At 42.3% G+C, this 20370-nt stretch overlaps 1 protein-coding gene across 1 annotated transcript in view; it reads left to right on the top strand.

The window, feature by feature from the left end:
• The window catches only part of CCDC6 (coiled-coil domain containing 6), a 40428-nt gene that overhangs the window by 15725 nt on the left and 4333 nt on the right, over positions 1–20370 (top strand). The window contains exons 2-6 of the mRNA XM_079975714.1: positions 2568–2717; positions 5883–6011; positions 10419–10522; positions 12700–12860; positions 19182–19338. Of these exons, the coding sequence (XP_079831840.1) occupies positions 2568–2717; positions 5883–6011; positions 10419–10522; positions 12700–12860; positions 19182–19338 (701 nt within the window). The remainder of the gene's footprint in view (positions 1–2567; positions 2718–5882; positions 6012–10418; positions 10523–12699; positions 12861–19181; positions 19339–20370) is intronic.

Genomic DNA, 20370 nt, shown 5'->3' with positions numbered 1-20370 from the left:
TCCTGAAGTAAAGATGGGGGTCTTATCTGCCATTTGGGCACTGAGCACCACTTTGAATCAAGATGAGGGAACAAAACATTGCTTTGACGTGACTTCACCCGATTTTTGGCATGATGAGTCCAAACTCACAAATTACACTATCCATTTAAAAATCACAATCTTTTTGGTTTTCAAAAAGCACGACATATAAGCAGCCAATGCCACCTTATTATTATTTTATTGTAAAACTTCTCTGGCTTTTACATCACGTGTTTAGAACATATGTAGGCGCCATTAGGTCACCAGTGTCCATGCCTCGTTTTGATTTATTATAATAAAGAGATATCTCAAGCTTGAAATTCTGTTTATGTGTTGGAGAATGGTGACTCACTGTCCTTCATTTGTTTAGTACATATCTTAGCAATGTCAAATAGCCTTGAAAACAAAACAAAAAATGCTACTTCTATATTTTTAGGCAAGGATTTTTTCTTTCTGCAGTGTAAAGCAGAAATGTCCGTCCCCCCCACCTTCACAATTTGCAGTGGGGAGGTTTGGAAAAATAATGTTATTCTAAAAGTGACAGGAAAAAGCTGTAGTTACTTGTTCTCATTTGCAGTGATATTCAACCTCAGAAACTTGAATTCAAGGTTTTGCTTTCCTCTGTTTGCCAATTTAAATGTTTTTAGAAAATGAGAAATTTACTTGTTGTGAAAGAAAGAGAAGAAGCTAAGCTTGGATTTCACAACTAGCCAGTCACCTAATGGATTTTTATTTCATTTCTCCTACCCTCTAAAAATAGAACTCACTTTTCTGTTCACTACTGTCGGTGTTGGAGAGGGGCGCGGGTGGCGCTGTGGTCTAAACCACTGAGTCTAGGGCTTGCCAATCGGAAGGTCGGCGGTTCGAATCATTGCAACGGGGTGAGCTCCCGTTGCTCGGTCCCAGCTCCTGCCAACCTAGCAGTTCGAAAGGACGTCTAAGTGCAAGTAGAATCATAAATAGAAATGATTCAAAATATTTTGCTAGAATATCAATAAACCATGGGGGCTGTGAACACATGTAGATTGGTGGCACAGTCATATCCAATTATACTTGGAAATAAGCCCATCTCTGTTATATGAATGTGCATAGAATTGCAGCCATAATCTTATACTTCGTCTTTTTGCTGGCCTGGGGTCGCTGCACATTTTGCAACAACCCCAGTGTCGCCCCACTCTTGTGCTTGCTGCTGTTGTTGAATAGCGAATTACTAATTGCCCTGTTTCCTTTTATATATCTTTTGTTGAATTTCCTGCTCTGAGAAAATGTGTGATAACTGTTAAGTATTGCTAAGTGAGACCAAGTGTTTAGGTGTTCTACTGGATTACTTAAGGTTTTTTGTCTTGTCTTATTTGCAGTAGCATTCACATTACATTTTGAACTTCAGTATTTTTTTTCTCTCCAGATACCTTTGTGCAGTGTTGTGTCAGTTTCTCAGATAGGGAACCGGTATGAATCAGATGGTGGATCTTCCCCAAGAGCACACATAAATCCTGCAGTAGACTGGAAGCACAAATGAAAGCTGAAGTCTCTAGAGGCCCAATCCAGTTCTGTAAACACAAAGCAAACCTTCCCCTTGCTCTTTCTGAGCTCTTTGAATCCTAATGCAAGTGTTACTGCTTCGGGTTGTGAAAATTTGCAATTGTGTTTAAAACATGCACACTGGGGCCTTTATTTCTAATGTAATTTCTGAAATTTCATTATGTACTGTAGAAGTTGACTATACATAGAAAACAGGTATTCCTATTAATATGTTTCACTTGTTGTTTCTCCTTGCTTTTTTTTGAGCCAGCTGCTGATAAATGTGGACCAAAGAATTGATGTTTTAAAATCTTGGCACCTGTATCGTGTGTGGTGTGTGTCCTGTATAAAGGTGATGAAGGATCTCTGACTCCTCAAGTAGTCAAGAGACCCACTGTCACTTCATCACATCCCCCAGTCCTTTTATATACATGGCTTTATTGTCTGTTAAAATCACCTTTACTCTCCTAAGGGCTTGCATTTTGTGATGGCTAAAAATATTTGCACTCTGGTTTGGTCATTGCACAGCATTGGCTAAAACTTGTGCGTACAGATCTGCTTTGCTTTTTATAGGAAAGCCCACTGTCTATTTGGGAACTTAAGAAAACAAACAAAGCTGACCACACCCAGGAATCTATTAAATGTATGCATAACTCACTTGGGTTAGTTTATATAGCCCAAACACCATCAGTCCACACAGAGCTAGGCACTGTTTGTCCATTGGTGCAGCAATGTGTGCATTACTTCTTGCTGTTCTGTGGCTCTCTGGATAAGCACTTGGGTAATGTGGGTTTTATGGGTAGCGCTGCTGTTTCGCATCTCTTTGAATCTGATGAAAGTGGGGGCAGAGCAACTGCATTTTTCTCTTGGTGCCCAGTGCCTTTCTAGGCTAAGTGGCAAAAGGAAGGACTGAGCAGAGAAACATTTAGGGTACAATCCAGTTCATTGCTGGTGACTGGATCATTTCATCTTGTGGTTTCTGGTTTTATTATTTTTTTAAAAAAACAGCAGACATGTTTCTCTTACAGCAAGCAAGGGCAGAGCAAGAAGAGGAATTTATCAGTAATACTCTGTTTAAGAAGATTCAAGCTTTGCAGAAGGAGAAGGAGACACTTGCAGTGAACTATGAAAAAGAGGAAGAATTTCTCACTAATGAGCTTTCAAGGAAGCTGATGCAGGTATGTAATGTTTCAGCCTGACTTTTCAGACCCAAAAAACCCACCAGATGATTCAGCTGAGGCACTATTACGAAAGTCATAGCTTCAAAAATTGTGGATGGTATTCAACTAAATAATTGCACTTGTGTAAGACTGACATTGGCACAACAGGACATCTCCCCCTCCCTCTGTGTATGTCCTGAACCATCGCCAGATCTGCTCCTGAGAGTTGAAGGAACATCCAGAACATATTTAGGGGGCATGTGGGGGGAGAAAGGTGCAGACTGTTCCATTGCACAGGGAGAAATCCTTGTAAAGATGGAAATGGAGGACATTGAATAAAACCCTGTAGCAGGTGGCGCTGTGGGTTAAAGCCTCAGCGCCTAGGACTTGCCGATCGAAAGGTCGGCGATTCGAATCCCTGCGGCGGGGTGCGCTCCCGCTGCTCGGTCCCAGCGCCTGCCAACCTAGCAGTTCGAAAGCACCTCCGGGTGCAAGTAGATAAATAGGGACCGCTTACCAGCGGGAAGGTAAACGGCGTTTCCGTGTGCGGCTCTGGCTCGCCAGAGCAGCGATGTCACGCTGGCCACGTGACCCGGAAGTGTCTCTGGACAGCGCTGGCCCCTGGCCTCTTGAGTGAGATGGGCGCACAACCCCAGAGTCTGCCAAGACTGGCCCGTACGGGCAGGGGTACCTTTACCTTTACTGTAGTTTGAAATCTTTAAATGGGAAATGATATGTGACTGAGAAAGACCTCTTAGGTAAGTAAGCATGGGATTGGGCTATAAACTAATAAATGAGCTTAGTTGTGCATGTTTAGCCAGAAGTAAGTCTCACCAAGTTCAGTAGTGCTTACTAGAGAATAAATGTGCATAGGATAGCAACTTAACTTTGGAACTTGAGGAGGGTATGGAATAATAGGGTCAGTGAGGGATATGGCCTGGGTAGGGACATGTCTTAGGGGGTGACAAGGACTACATAGAGGCACAAAAACCACATACACCAACCCCCACAAGCCTGAAGTTCCCCAGCCCTGGCTTAAAATCACCATAAACCAGTCTCTAAAGCCAGCATGTGACGGCAAAGATGAAATGAACACGTGGGCACAATCTTGTTCTCAGCTAAATCAACCATGGTTTAAGCTGGAATTGTTATATCTGAACTGACCCACATGTTCCATCTTTGACTCTATCATGAAAGAGAATACATGTGAGCTAGGGATGTTGCATGTTCTGAACGTTGTGTTCTTGTACCATTTCCTTCGGTGTTCTTGCTTTAAAGCATTAAAGATTAAACTCCTTTCCTCCCAGGCATAAGAACAGCCCCAAAGCATTTTGTTCTCAAGATGGCAAATCAGTTGCCTGGGGACATGAGACCGATAGCCTCCTCCCTTTCGCCACTATGAAAATTGCTGTGAGGAATTCTGGAATTCTAAGCTACAGGATTCCTGAACCTGTAAACACAGAACCCTCATTTTGAAGTGCTGCAAATTGTGCCGTTTTCGCATTAACTTGCTTAATTTACAGCATCTCAGAAGATTTTTGAAATCTTTCTCAAGGTGGTGGTCTCTTTGTGTCCTACTCTTCATGGCATGATCACTCAAGCAGATTTCCAATGTCCCTGATTGCTACTACAGTGGTACCTCGGGTTAAGTACTTAATTTGTTCCGGAGGTCTGTACTTAACCTGAAACTGTTCTTAACCTGAAGCACCACTTTAGCTAATGGGGCCTCCTGCTGCTGCCGCGCCGCTGGAGCACGATTTCTGTTCTCATCCTGAAGCAAAGTTCTTAACCTGAAGCACTATTTCTGGGTTAGCGGAGTCTGTAACCTGAAGCGTATGTAACCTGAAGCGTATGTAACCCGAGGTACCACTGTACATCATTCCATTGCAAAAACAGTTAACAAAGCAGCTATCTCATAACGCCTGCACACATGCATTGTTAAACTTTTGCCTTTCACTGTGTAGGGACTTAGATTTGTGTATTCAAAGAGGCATCTGGAAAAAGCTTCCAGAATGATTTTTTCAGCACACTGTAAATACAAAAGCTAACAGCCAGTGTGAGAGCTATAGATCTCCTGTTAGCAGCTTGGCAAGAATTCCCCACATCAGCATGATTTGCTTTGTTGTAAGAAACACACTGATGTATCAGCTTTTCAGTTTTAGTGTAGGAAGGTATTGATTTTAAATACTCTTCAAACCTGACAGCTTAATTTAAAAGTAAAGTATGCTTTCACATGCAAGAGGAACATTTACTTAGACCCACCTCCAGTGAGAACATATTTTTTACAGTAGCATGTCATGACACACTATGCTAGCCTGGGCTGTAAAATGCCTGGATGTTGCTTTTAGTAATACTGTGTACTTATTTATTGGCCGTGTAAAGGCACTTTGTTCAATTAGGTTTATGTAGCACAGTAATTGGTTCCATAGATAATGCACTACAGAAGCACAGTGAGGGGGAAATACCCTATTAGCAGACATCTTGGAATAGACTGTACTTGTCAGAAGAAAAGCTTTTAGAGAGAGACTGATGATGTAGAGCAAAACTTTAATAGACCCCTGCCTGTTTGGTTAGGTATTCACTGGGTCAGAGTGGATTGTTTAGGTGTTTCTCTGTGCTCTTAAAAGTCGTTGGGTTACAAGAGAGCTGAAGTCTGTCCCATTCTTCCCAGACTGCAAAAAGTTAACTAGCTCTTTTGTGTCCTTAATATTATGTAGAAGCTGTTCCAGTTCAGCCGATCGTTTGAGCCTTCATAAACTATTGAGTGCTGGGGAATAGATTCTGGTGCTGAGCGCACTTCCATTACCCTTGCCTTCCTCCTGTCGCACACCAGCTTTAGTTGTTGCTTTCCTAACATTATGCTATCCCTTCAGCAATCCCTTCAACAAATACATTGCTATATTTAGTGCCTTGTCACTTACCCCAATTCTTAGGAGCCTCAACAGAAATTTCCTATTAATTATAATGATGAAGCTATCCTTTCAAAATGCAATGCAATGTTATTTGCTTTTATTTCTTAACCATAATTTACAGATCCTTAATGTTTCACATTTTAGGAACAGTCTCTTATTGAATTTCAGAGTCTTCTTGTTTTTAAGCTGTATAAATTAAATGATGCTCATAAGTGCTTTGTAGCTCTTCAAATGCTTATGTCTTGGGTTTCAATATCTCTTCCAATCACAGCTACAGCATGAAAAGGCTGAACTCGAGCAGCATTTAGAACAGGAACAAGAATTCCAAGTGAACAAATTGATGAAGAAAATTAAAAAACTGGAAAATGATACCATTTCAAAGCAACTAACTCTGGAGCAGGTAAACGCTATATTACCTATATTTAGGTTTGTCGTATGTCAGGAAATTTCCTGAGATGTCCTGGTTTTTGGGTGTAAAAATGGCGTCGGGGGAGTTGTCGAATCGGCAAAATGTCAGGGAAAACCCAGATGTATGGCAACATGATGGAAAAAGCAGCAGAAACAGCTCCAAAAGCTTAAAATCACTATTTTGGGAGGAGCTCAACAATATGGGTTTGTTCCCCAAAAAAGCTCAGCAACTTTGTGGGTGTCAGGAATTTTACTTTTTGAAATATAGCAACCCTAACCATATTGTGTGGGACGCAGGTGGCGCTGTGGGTTAAAGCCTCAGCGCCTAGGGCTTGCCGATCGAAAGGTCGGCGGTTCGAATCCCTGCGGCGGGGTGCGCTCCTGCTGCTCGGTCCCAGCGCCTGCCAACCTAGCAGTTCGAAAGCACCTCCGGGTGCAAGTAGATAAATAGGGACCGCTTACCAGCGGGAAGGTAAACGGCGTTTCCGTGTGCGGCTCTGGCTCTGGCTCTGGCCAGAGCAGCGATGTCACGCTGGCCACGTGACCCGGAAGTGTCTCCGGACAGCGCTGGCCCCTGGCCTCTTAAGTGAGATGGGCGCACAACCCCAGAGTCTGTCAAGACTGGCCCGTACAGGCAGGGGTACCTTTACCTTTTACCCATATTGTATTGCACTTGTGCCAGTGAATTCTTTGAGGCTGACTGAGCTCTGGTAAAAACGTTGGGCATTAAACACTCTTGTATTGCGTCCCATCAAATAGTAATAAACAGGGACAATAAGAAGAATCTCTCATACATCTTATTGCATCAAGGTTAATAGAAGTAAAAGAAATGGCCTCTAGGTGGCAGTTGTTGCCTAATTCAAGTGCAATTGTTTATCTTCCAATGATTTGCTGGTTTACTGCAGGTTTTTAGGATGAGTTAAGATCTTCCTGTCTACCCTGCCTTTTATTGTCTTCAATATCCATTACAGATATAGCGTTACTGGAGTTGGTCATGTGTTATGGTCTTTGTGTTTTTTTCCTTATTTTAATTGCAATTTAAATTGGGAAGGAGATGTTAACAGAAGTGTGTGGTTGTTTGTTTGCGTTGTAAGCCAGTTTGTATCCATTTCACCCCAAAAAACAGGTTAAAATGTAGCAAAAACAAACACTATTGCAAAGGATTTCTGTAGAATAATGGCAATACACACAGACTTCTGTATAAGAAATCATACCGAGAGTCTAAAACTTGTTTATGTGATGACAACCACATTCTGTTTTAAATTTAAAATGGTTCTGTCATTTAACCTTAAAGTAAGGTCATTGTGTGTGGTGCATTTAGCATATTTTTTTGCTGACTTGTTTTAGGTTGTGTTCTGTTTTTAAACCGAAAGCAACTCTCCACTTAGAACTAATTTTATGTGAACTTTAGTAGCTGGGAGTTGTAACAAAGAGAGGTTTGTTCCAATGGTTCACATTCTAGAATGATTCCTGGTAAATGATACATATTGGCCCAGTTAGCATGCAGTGCTAAACCATGGTTATCCTTATATGCAAGAGCTGGAACAAACCCCACACACAACTCAGACTCATTCACTTCACTCCCTTCCATCTCCTCTTTCCATGCTGACTTAAGAGGAGGGCTGTGACATTCTTTACTCTCACTTTCACAGAATCCTGACTTACTGTTGCACAAGAACCAGAGACCGTGACTTATAACAACTTCTGGTTTGTTTCAAAGCAAAGCAAATTCAAACCAGAGGTTAGGAAGTGGATTTGTCAAGAGTTATAAACCACAATCTCTGGTTCATATGCAACAAGTCGGATTCAGTGAAAGTGAACATCATGTGACTTTCAGTTCCACACTCTGTGAGTTCATCTTCAAATAACTTCATCTTGTAAATGCATTGCCTTTCAATTTTTTCCAGCATGGCATGCTGAAGTAGCAATTCTGTGCACAAAGGGAGTGTGCAGGTATATTTTGTTTTTATTGACTAGTCTGCTGCTGCAGTTTGACTGGTCCCCTGTGGTGTAGGAAATGAACAACAACCGGATTAGCAGGCATGGAAATAGAAACCTTTGATAGAAGTGAGAACCATGATCATTCAAAAAATATTCTCTACAGATTTATAACGCTGACAGCCATAGTTGAACAAATGTCAGGTATGCTAGTATTTGTCTTTAGATGTGGAAAAAATTGATTAAGCCTATTAGACACATACTGCAGGTTTTAACATTGCCATTTAATTTCTGGGATTAATCCAAAGGCTTTATAAGAGTGCTCTGTGGCATGCTCCCTAATGGAATCTGCATCCCTTTGCAGTAGCACAAGGGAACAATGTGTGCTATGCATTTACATTCCTACCATTCAGCCTGTCTGTAGAGCCATCAGTGTGCGTGATATGCCCAATGGATGTGCAGAACTCGAGCCAGGTATCTAAAATAGCTCCTCACTGTGTACAATAATCTGTGGTCCTTCTCCAAGCCCGCAACCTTAGTTCCCCCAGCTTCTAAACCAAGCTGTGCAATTCATTAAAGCACGTAGCTTGCACTTGCGGCTTCCAAAAGTGTAGTTGTGAAGGGCTGTCTAGATCAGAATTATGGAAGAGGACTGCTGCAGTCTCTGTACCGCCTGCCCAGTTGTACATTATGTAGATAACGGTGTAGGGGGGAAAGGTGAACACCACTTGTCATGATACCAATACTGATCCATCCCCACATGCAAGTGTCCAGCCAAGGTTTCTGCTGTTAGTGTGGATAGAGCAGGAAGGGGTCAGAGGTTGACCCAGCATCTGCACCTTGGCACCCTACTTTTGGGGTGTTTCCTTTTCCCAGGAATCACCTGGCAAGGAGAGCTGGGAGCACCTATATACTGTTGCAGAAAAGAAGGGTCTTCCTTGATGCATCTTCATAGTTCACTGGCAATCACTACAGTCCCTTCCTTCCCTCCTTCTGTGTGCCATCAGTTTCATGACCACGTTTTTATTTCCCTCAGCACAGTTGGCAAATCTTTAGACATCTACTTGACAAGCAGATGCAGGCTTTTCAGCAGTCACTTTGAGTGAAAAACTGGTTCTTATTTGAGGTGTCTGGCAACGCTCGTAACATCTAGCAGAGGTTTGAGCCCTACCTGCCAGTGATATTCAAGAGGCTGTTGAGCTAGTGGGCTTTGGAGTAAATTCTTTTCACACTAGAGGAAGATTTGTGCTTGGTAGTAAAAATATGGAGCTGGTTTATGTTCTGGTTCTATCATGAACATTCAGTGTAGCTGAGATACAAGTTTCCATATATGTTTTTTAAAAAATGCCAGTAATTTGTGAAAGCTACAGTCCCATGATGTGATTGGAAGTCATGTGATACAGCATTGGTCTTCAACTGGTGCGTTGGAACGCACTACTGGCTTGATCTATGATGGATCACCATACTATATATGGTAAAAAATTAAGAAATTGTCCCCAAGTTCAAATTTGGGTTACATGTAGGTCCTAGATCTGAAAACATTGAATACTACTGGGATACAGCAACCTTGCTAAAACTAAGCCTGTCTAGATCTGGTTAGTTGAATGGCAGATTTCCTGGGATCCCAGTGTACAAAGCCTTGATGGAATCTAAATGAAATAGATAAAATAGAGCAAGACTACTATTTGTTTTTGTTTCATTTTAGGAGTAAGATTCAGTAAGTATTTGGCATTATAGTCTCAAGCCCAATGAACTATATCTCTCAGTTTGTATGGGACCATTCAGCCTTGCAAAGGGAGGGGAGAGTGTTTGCGGCTTTCGAGGGTGGGTGAAATCAGATGGTGTGGGCTTACTTTTAAAGTTGTGGAGACATGGGGCTGCTTTTTCCTATTTTTTAACATAAAGGAAAAGCTTTGTCACCACTTCAAATGGCAGCTTGCTGCCCTCAGCAGCCCTGTAGAATCCCTTTGAAATTTGTGACAGACTGACCACTGGGAACAAAGGTACATCATGGTCAATGGGGACACGCTTTTCCCGCCAAGAATGCTCCTTGGAAATCATGCTATTTTATGATGGAATATTCTTCCTCAGATTTCTGTAATTTCATTTTCTGCAGTGAATGGTACCAGAGCAGTTAATCATTAGGAAATCAGAATACAAAATTATTCAGATGGTAGTTTTAATGGAATTACATTCACATTTAGGCTGTTACTCTTCTATCGTGTAGGACTGCTTCCTTTTTAAGGTGGGTGGGTTATTATTTTTTCATAGATGTGGTTTATGACAAGGGTAAGTAAAGGCCATCTAAATATGTTTTCTTTATCATCCATTACTTTGATTACAATTATTTAGTCGTTGATGATTGAAATTATCCCCCCCCCATTATGCTTCTGCAGTGAAATGCTCATCTGAAACAGCAGTTTCAAGCTCTCTCTTTTTATCCACAATTTCTTTTTCCTAGCTAAGACGTGAGAAGATAGATCTTGAAAACACCCTAGAACAAGAACAAGAAGCACTAGTGAATCGTCTCTGGAAGAGAATGGATAAACTTGAGGCAGAAAAACGGTCTGTCATGGCTTTCTTTCTGTAGCTCCCCCCCCCCCTCAAATTGTGTGATAAAACTCAAATATCTCACAATACCTTTTAGAGAAAAGAAAGCTATTTAAGTAGCAATATAGTAATTAAAATAGGAAAGCTACATTTTTTGCATGCATTGATGCAAATAGTGTTTTATTGAAGATAAGAACCCTCTTCGGGCATCTGTCTGAACATACCAGGGTTAATTAAAATTATGTAAGGGGTAGGACTATGCACACAAGCCTGCTCCAAATGATGTGTGGCCTCCTCTCTGCCCTTAGCGCTAAGTGTCTTTGAACTGAGTGCTCTTCGAAGCCTCTGCAGCCCCCATACTTGTGGACCTTGGGAGTGAAGCTTCTGCCCCTCAAGAAACTTTTAATGTTCACATGTTCAGGCAAATGCTTGAGAAGGACTATAGAGAAGGTTGCTGAGTCATGCAGTAAGGAGCAGAGTGGAATGCTTGTTGGTGCTTATTCACCGGTAGTCATCCTCTGTGTCCTGTGACGAGCTTCGGCTTAATGTTACGAAACTCACTTGAAAACAAAAACATTAATATTCATGTAACAATCCTGACTAGTCTGGATCTTCATAGGAACTGACATTTTACAGCATTCGGTAGATTTCACAGAACTAGTCAAGTCTTTGAGGCTATGAATATTTGTGATGGTGCTGTTGTTAATCTAGTTAATGAAGAGGTTAGAGTGTGATCTCTCTTGGCCTTGTGACAGTTTATTTGATCTTTCAGATCACATTGGGCTGAAAATGCTTTTTTATGGCTTGGCTATGTGATGTAGCATGTCATGTGTTCTTTTGCTCCAGTTTGCTTCAAATGTTGTTTTTTAAGCATGGAGTTCTCAGTGCTAGCTGTGTAGTCAAATTGTGGCCATCTGATTTATTGGATGGATTTTTTCTTAAAATACAAAATGAGCAAGAAATTCCTTTTTATATGAGTGATATGTAAAAGGGACTTTAAAACAACATTTTGAATACATTAATGTTGACTTGTCCATTAAGAGCGCGTGAAGACACTAGGTGAATGAAAACGATAGTTTTCAAAGTGGTAACTTAAATCAAGTATTCATCTAGCCATGTTGTAATCTGATTATTTGAATTACCGTCACATGTATTGGGGGAAATTCAACTAATCCCCTCAATCCTACCACAGATTTCTGATCAGGTATGAAAGCGTTTTTTTTAAAATAAAATAAAATAAATAAAACAAAGCTTATAACTTGGCATAAGATACCACCTCAGCAAGTATTGACTAAAAGACTGAAGGTATGGCTGGTAATTGCAATATATTTACCATCCATCATGTATCAGGAAATACGTTATTCAGATTTCGTGTCTGCTGTGTACTAACTAGGTGGCCTTGGGCATTTGCCATCCTTGTCTTTCAGCTACAGACCTCCATTCTGCAGTATGATGTTGATAACAATAATTAGTTTAAGTATCAGAAGCTCCTTGAACATTCTGAAACACTAGAAAAAAAATTGGTAGTGATGACTACTACATCAGTTGTAGCAGCCATGTGGACCCTGACGTCTTAAATATATCATTAAAACTTCACTCTTCTCCCACCAGCTTTGTTGCATTTATAGGATCAATGCTGAGTAGTATTTTTCCTTTTTGCACAGAAAGAGGGGAAAGAGGGGAATAAAAGTTCAGTCAGGTTTTTAAACCATTGTTAAAAGTAACCTATACTGAAATCTTTAAACCTATTAGAGATTCTGTAGAATTTGTCTGTGGCGTTCTCTATTGTCTGTTAATGGAAGAATACTAAAATGTGATGGCTCGTTTCCTTACATTTCTGTAAAGAAGTGTTAATACTGTATTTGCAGTTTGTTGAATTGGCAAAGCAAAGACTCCACATTAGGTAAAAGTATGGGCTGGCAAACCATGGTTTGTCATTAGTTCCCCATTCCCTCAATGCTTTAGACAACTCCCATGATCCCTGGTTGAAGCTGAATGGCTCACAGTGGCCCATGCAGTGAACAACACACCATGTTGATTTTTCAGGAAATGAGTTTACCAGAAAGAATGCTGATAATTTCAAACCACCTTGCTGTTTATCTGTTGGTGTAATATTACAAAGAATTGAAGCAGAATGTACCAGTTGGCATGTTTGATGTCAGAAGATAAAATCTCATTTATCTTGATTTCAGAATTCTGCAGGAGAAATTAGACCAGCCTGTTTCTGCTCCTCCATCTCCAAGGGACATATCAATGGAGATAGACTCTCCAGAGAATATGATGCGGCATATCAGGTTTCTAAAGAATGAAGTAGAGAGGTTAAAGAAACAACTCAGAGCTGCACAGTTACAGCGTAAGTCCTGTTTGCCTTGGCTGTGTGGTCTTACTCATAATGCTGAGGTGTGCTTTTCATGAACTGTCTCCTTTTCAAGTTGAAATTAATAACTCAAGAACCAAGTCAAAAATACAGTAATTCATTTGTAGTATGCTAAACCATTTCCTTTTGTTCCACTTGGGTAGCTGGACAAATTTTAGTTGGACAGATCCTTTGGGCAGAACTGAAACAATTTTGTTACAAAGTTACAAGTGATCTTATACATTTGAATATCTTTGCTAAAATGCAATCATACTGCTTTGCTTTGCCTTCAGTAAATATACAGTAGACCGCTAGTTTGATTGCTGTGCTATAGTGAAAACATATTGGACAGTATCCAGTGAAATATACACCCCATTTGCACCCTAAATCTGTTCTGGGGGTTCCCCAACCCTCTGGCGACAAGGAGAAATTCCATTGTTCAAGCAGAAATTCTTGTGCTGGCAGAAGCACTTTAGTTGAACACCACCCTTAAGTTCTTCCAGAATCGGCCCTACCATTTTGCAGCGTGAGGCACCCTCAGTGCTGGGGGGAGGGGTAGAAAGCAGCTTCCTCTTGAGTTATTTATTTGATTTCATTTATTAATCACTTCCCATCAAATAGCTCAAAGGGATTTCATAATGAAAAGGTGGGGGAGGAATAATGGAAACAGTTTAAAACTATTTTATATATACTGTACAAACAAAAACATTTCCATGTGTAAAAAGTTAAAACAATTTCAGCTGCCAGTCTGTTCAGAGTCATTAGGTGGAATGGGGTGTGCCCAGTTTTGTCCTTCAGCCAGCAAGCTGTTTGGGCCATCCTTGGGTCCTGCAACTGCCTAGGAGCGTAATCTAAGATCTCTGGTCATGCAACCCACATGCCTTTTGCGCTACATCATCATAGCCTTCAAGGAACAAGTGTGGACATCTTATGGAGAAACACTGTCTTGTGCATTTCATGTGCACACATGGTGACTAATAGTCCATAAATAACAATAAATAAGTGACCTATTGTGTAGAATTGCTATTCCCACCCCCCAGAACAACAGGCAGTTGATTGCTTTTGACAGAGCCTTGAATTTTATTTTGTATTGGCCTCATCCTTGCGATATCTGAATTTAAACAAATAGCTGTTTTTTAAAGTGAGATTTAACTGTGTGTGTCTATGGGTTTGGGGCTGTTTTTTTAAGGGTGATATCCATTGTTGGTCATAGTTGGAATAGACCTACTGAAATCAGTGGAGTTAAAGTATAAACTCTAAGTATGACTTTGTTGGATATCGCCCACTGAATCTAATACTCAGAAGAATGTTTTTATTATTATTACTCCCAATTTTGGTTTCTCATCTGCATTTTGTGAGGGGAACAGAGACTAAGTGTGCAAGAATGAAGGCTTATATCAATTTTATTGTGTTAAGAGATGGGATTGGGGCGGAGGCTAAAATCTGCCCAGGACCTTATCTCAGATTTAATATGAACAATAGTTTAATGTTCTTATTTCCTTTGGGTGGAGTGGGGAAGAACTGTGCAAACAGTTGCCAGTTCTCACTGCTCTTGGATGCCTATGTAGTCATCTTGATGAATGTGATACCCCTGTTTTGTCCTTTAATTCTTACTCTCATATTTTTAATTTAAAATCTAATAAAGCACTTTGGAATAGCAGTGGATTTTTTTTTCAGCTTTGCTTTCTGGGGAATAATGTTTTGAATAATATATTCTTACCATTTGGTGGAGAAAGTATGTTGCATACTGAGACCTTGTATGCAAGTTCAGAAAATTAATATTCTTCATCCCTTAAAGGAGATGACATTAATCTCTCTGTACTTGTCGGTCTCTTCTATGCATTGCCTTTACTGTGCTCAAAAGTGGGAACAAGGGCTCTGAGTAATAGCTGTGTGCAAATGCTGGCCTGATTTATTGCCACAAGGGTGGATCTTGGTTTTGCTCTTCATCTTCTGAACATTCCGTTCTTGTCCTTGAGTGACCTAATGAACAAGTGAAGCTCTGCGTGCGTGGATGTGGTTGATTTATCATTGCATATGCCACCAAAAGCAATCATAAAAAGATCCTAACAGAAGAGCTGCAAAAAATACAGGAGGTCTTTGGAAGCTGCTGTAATTTCAGAATGGTCCAATGGCGTAGAAGAGAGTTCTTTTGTACCCTTGACCTGCTGGGCAGTTGATGGGCCACCATGAGAACAAACTACGATTTGCCTTGAGTGGCTTTTCTCAAGGTGTGAGACTGAGGAAGAGGGAAGCTCTCCCAAGTGAGAGCTGTGAGAATTCACTTCTCTGTATGTGGATTGAAAATTAAAGATCTTATGGATTGAAAATTAAAGATCTTATCTATATATGCACAACTTTGTGCTTTATTATATTATTTTATATCTCTTTCTTCTTCCTTTTCTCTTTCCTCACCCTCCTTTATTTTTCTTTTTATGTTGTTATTTTGACTAGTGTTTTTATTTATCATATGTTGAAAATTCTTAATAAAATGAATTTATAAGAACAAACTGTCATGGGCCTGACCAATAGAGCTCTTCTTATCTCTGTCATCAAATTTCAGCTGGGACTTTTAATTCTACTTGAATGCCTTCTTGCATTTACTTCCTGGCTCAGAAGCCTTTTCTCTGGGGTGCCTCCCCACAACATTGTTGCCCCATACCTCCTCTCAATGTGGCACAGTCTTCTGATCTTGTTTCCGCATCATGATACTCAGTCGTGAAACTTGCTGGGTGGGCCTTGGGCCATTCAGTGTATTTGAAGCTAACCTATAGCACAGTTGTTATTATTATTTATTAAATTTGTATACCGCCCTTCATCTGAACATCCCAAGGCAGTTCACAACAGAAAAAATAAAAAATGAGAATACAAAATACATAATAGAACAAAAACAGACAAAACCAATAACCCCCCTCACTTTCAGTGAGTATACTTTGAGGACAACCAACTTTGGATACAGCCCAGCCTATCCAGGATGCTGGTGGTCCCTCTTACCTCCCCATAAGACACAGCAGCGTCACTAATATTGTTAGCAGTGAACCAGAATTAAGGGTTGGGGGATGCTTATGTGCTGGTGAGGATAATGATGATTTCCCCCTTTCATGTCTCTATAACACACCGCAACATCTTGCTAGTTATTTTTTAATAATTTAATGATTTTAAATATTAGGCACTATTACTAGCAACAAACCAAATTTCTGGTATAGGGAGGAGGGGTCAAACCATCAACTAGTTAGTTACTAACCGTCTACTCTTTTTGTGAAAATAAATTGGGTGAAATCCCAGGGAGATGGGAGAGGGAGTCAACAAATGCAAATAATAATAATAATAATAATAATAATTTATTATTTATACCCCGCCCATCTGGCTGAGTTTCCCCAGCCACTCTGGGCGGCTCCCAATCAGTGTTAAAAACAATACAGCATTACATATTAAAAACTTCCCTGAATAGGGCTGCCTTAAGATGTCTTCTGAATGTCAGGTAATTCTTTATCTCTTTGACATCTGATGGGAGGGCGTTCCACAGGTCGGGGGCCACTACCGAGAAGGCCCTCTGCCTGGTTCCCTGTAGCCTCACTTCTCGCAATGAGGGAACCGCCAGAAGGCCCTCGGCGCTGGATCTCAGTGTCCGGGCTGAACGATGGGGGTGGAGATGCTCCTTCAGGTATACAGGACCGAGGCCGTTTAGGGCTTTAAAGGTCAGCACCAACACTTTGAATCGTGCTCGGAAACGTACTGGGAGCCAGTGCAGATCTCTCAGAACCGGTGTTATGTGGTCCCGGCGGCCACTCCCAGTCACCAGTCTAGCTGCCGCATTCTGGATTAATTGCAGTTTCCGGGTCACCTTCAAAGGTAGCCCCACGTAGAGCGCGTTGCAGTAGTCCAAGCGTGAGATAACCAGAGCATGCACCACTCTGGCGAGACAGTCCGCGGGAAGGTAGGGTCTTAGCCTGCGTACCAGGTGGAGCTGGTAGACAGCTGCCCTGGACACAGAGTTAATCTGCGCCTCCATGGACAGCTGTGAGTCCAAAATGACTCCCAGGCTGCGCACCTGGTCCTTCAGGGGCACAGTTACCCCATTCAGGACCAGGGAATCCTCCACACCTGCCCGCCTCCTGTCCCCCAAAAACAGTACTTCTGTCTTGTCAGGATTCAACCTCAATCTGTTAGCCGCCATCCAACCTCCAACCGCCTCCAGGCACTCACACAGGACCTTCACCGCCTTCACTGGTTCTGATTTAAAGGAGAGGTAGAGCTGGGTGTCATCTGCATACTGATGAACACCCAGTCCAAACCCCCTGATGATCTCTCCCAGCGGCTTCATATAGATGTTAAAAAGCATGGGGGAGAGGACGGAACCCTGAGGTACCCCACAAGTGAGGGCCCAAGGGTCTGAACACTCATCCCCCACCACCACTTTCTGAACACGGCCCAGGAGGAAGGAGCGGAACCACTGTATAACAGTGCCCCCAGCTCCCAGCCCCTCTAGACGGTCCAGAAGGATGTTATGGTCGATGGTGTCAAAGGCCGCTGAGAGATCCAGCAGAACTAGGAAACAGCTCTCACCTTTGTCCCTAGCCCGCCGGAGATCATCAACCAGCGCGACCAAGGCAGTTTCAGTCCCATGGTGAGGCCTGAATCCCGATTGGAAGGGATCCAAATGGTCCGTTTCCTCCAGGCGTGCTTGGAGTTGTTCAGCAACCACCCGCTCAATCACCTTGCCCAAGAATGGCAGATCTGAGACTGGGCGATAGTTGGCCAAATTGGCCGGGTCTAAAGATGTTTTTTTAAGAAGCGGTTTAATGACCGCCTCTTTCAGCGGGTCTGGGAAGGCTCCCTCACAGAGGGAAGCATTCACCACCCCGCAAAGCCCATCGCCCAGCCCTTCCCGGCTCGCTTTTATCAGCCAGGATGGGCAAGGATCAAGAAGACAGGTGGTCGGTTTCACTCGTCCAAGCAGCCTGTCCACATCCTCGGAGGTAACAGATTGGAATTGATCCCATATAACAGGACCAGACAGAACTCTAGCACTCTCCCGCCCTGGCCCTGCTCCCACTGTGGAGTCCACTTCCTTCTGAATCTGAGCGATTTTATCTGCAAAAAACTTTGCAAAAGCATTGCAGGAGATCTTGGGGTCCCTACCAGGCCCCGGTGGTACAGGTGGTTCCGATAGACTGCGAACCACCTGAAAAAGTCTCCTGCTGCTGTTTTCTGCAGATGCAATGGAGGCGGCGAAGAAGGCCCTCTTCGCCGTCGCCATTGCCACTTGGTAGGCTCGACGTTGAGCTCTAACCCGTGTCCGGTCTGATTCAGAATGAGTTTTCCGCCACCGGCGCTCTAGCCGTCTCAACGATTGTTTCATCACCCTCAGCTCCGGGGAGAACCACGGGGCTGTCCGGGCTCCATGCAATCGGAGAGGGCGCTTCGGAGCCAGACAGTCAATAGCCCTGGTTAACTCCGCATTCCAGCGTGCCACCAGGGAATCAGCTGAAAGGCCATCAACTTGGGATAAAGCATCCCCTACCACTCTCTGGAAGCCAATTGGATCCATTAAGTGGCGGGGGCGGACCATCCGAATCGGTCCCACCTCCCTGCGGAGGGGAAGGGTTGCGGAGATAAATCATAGATAAATCATGCCTTGTGCGCTTGGGGATTTCTGTAAGTGTGAAAGGGTTTCAAGGTTTTAAATTATCCTTTTAAAAGGGTAATACATTTTAAATGACGTCTCGATCCAAACAGTTTTTCTCATTAATGTAGTAATGGCAAACCACTGCTGTCCAGCAGGCAGCAGTCTCTCCAAAATTAAAGCTTCTGGCTGAATGCCTGGTTCTAATTTCATCACTTCTTCAAAGTGGAGAGTCTTTCTGTACTGCTGCTTGAAAATGGAGCAACAGATCTAGTTCAGACTACCATTTTAACCCAGAATGGGAAGCCTGTGGCCCTCCAGATGTTGTTGGATTCCAGCTCCCATTAGACCTAGCTAGTATGGCCCGTGGTCAGCGATGGTGGGAGTTGTAGTCCATAACATCTGGAGGGCCACAGGTTCCTATCATTGACCTAACCCATCATTTAATGCTTGCAAATAAGCTTGCATGACCAAAAAGACCAAAAACTTCCATTTTCCCTTTACAATAAACTCTACATCTCTGCTACGTATGAACTTGTCAAATGGGGGTCAGATTGGATCAAATCAATCCACATTCTCATCACTTGGAAAAGGCAAGATCTGAACTCTAAACACCTACCTGTATTTGACTGCCTCCAGAACAAAACATGAGTTTAGGAATAAAAAGGCTGATCAAATTTTTGATTCTTCAGATTCAGAGAAGATGGCTCAGTATTTGGAGGAAGAACGCCACATGAGAGAAGAGAACTTAAGGCTCCAAAGAAAATTACAGAGAGAGATGGAGCGAAGAGAAGCCTTGTGCAGACAGCTGTCAGAAAGTGAATCGAGTTTGGAAATGGATGATGAGAGGTTTGTGTTGCCCGTATATTTAGGTGCTGCAGTAAGAAATCAAAAGCAAAGCAGTCTAAAAACCAGGTTTCTAAAAATGGTACTGCCATAAAAATGACATCCTTTGTCAAGTTTCCCCCCTCTATCATGTATTGGACACTGTCCCTTATGTCCCATATTATTATGCTGTGCATTTCCCTCCACGTCAGCCGACCTGGTGGAGCTGGGGAGGGAAGAGACACAGCATAATGATACTGGGAGACGAGGTAAGTTGTAATTAGCTGTAGTGGGGAGCATTGTGACACAAGTCTGATGTTTTGGGCAGCTGTCCAGTCTAGGGATAACTTAGCAAATGATATATATAAAATCAAAGTAACAGTCGAGCCATTCAGGCCAGAGCATAACAAGATTTGAGCTTCTAAAAACTGACCACTCTTCTCAGTTACTTTTGAGTAGTGACTTCATGGTGCACCTCCTAGCAACCAGGTCATTTGTGAATTAAGCTAGTCTGTGTTGAGGACTGCCGAAAGGAAGGAGCACACACTAGATCTGTTATGGCTGGCACCCGGTCAGATGAATCCAAATCCCTTCTGGATTTGGTCACTGCACTGGCTTCAACTGATACGCATAAATTTGCTCATGAACAATTCCTCGGAAAGAAAGCAAACACACATAAGCACCCTGCGGTAGAGCTTTCCTTGCTTTGTCATTGAAGGGAGGCCTTGCCTTTCTGGAAATGCTGCTTGCCACCATTAGTTCTTGCGTCGGTACTTTTGTAAAATAAATGACTACTTTAAAAACCTTTTTAAACTAGTTGGTCACCAACCTAGACGGCTTTATTTAGAAGAGGATTAGAGAAACTCATTTAGGATAAGGCTATCCATGGCTACTAGCCCGGATGGCTATGCTCCGCCTCCACGGTCAGAGATAATAAAACTTTCCAGTTGCTGGAAACCATAGGAAGGGAGTGTACTCCTGCGTTCAGATCACATTAGTTCACCAATGATTTAACTAAACATTGCAGCCTTGCTAACTACTGATGCTGCTCTAGTA

Source organism: Podarcis cretensis, assembly GCF_951804945.1.
Source record: "Podarcis cretensis genome assembly, chromosome: 5".
Taxonomy (NCBI): domain Eukaryota; kingdom Metazoa; phylum Chordata; class Lepidosauria; order Squamata; family Lacertidae; genus Podarcis; species Podarcis cretensis.
Note: the sequence above shows the minus strand (reverse complement) of the source record. Positions and strands in the feature narration are given on the sequence as shown.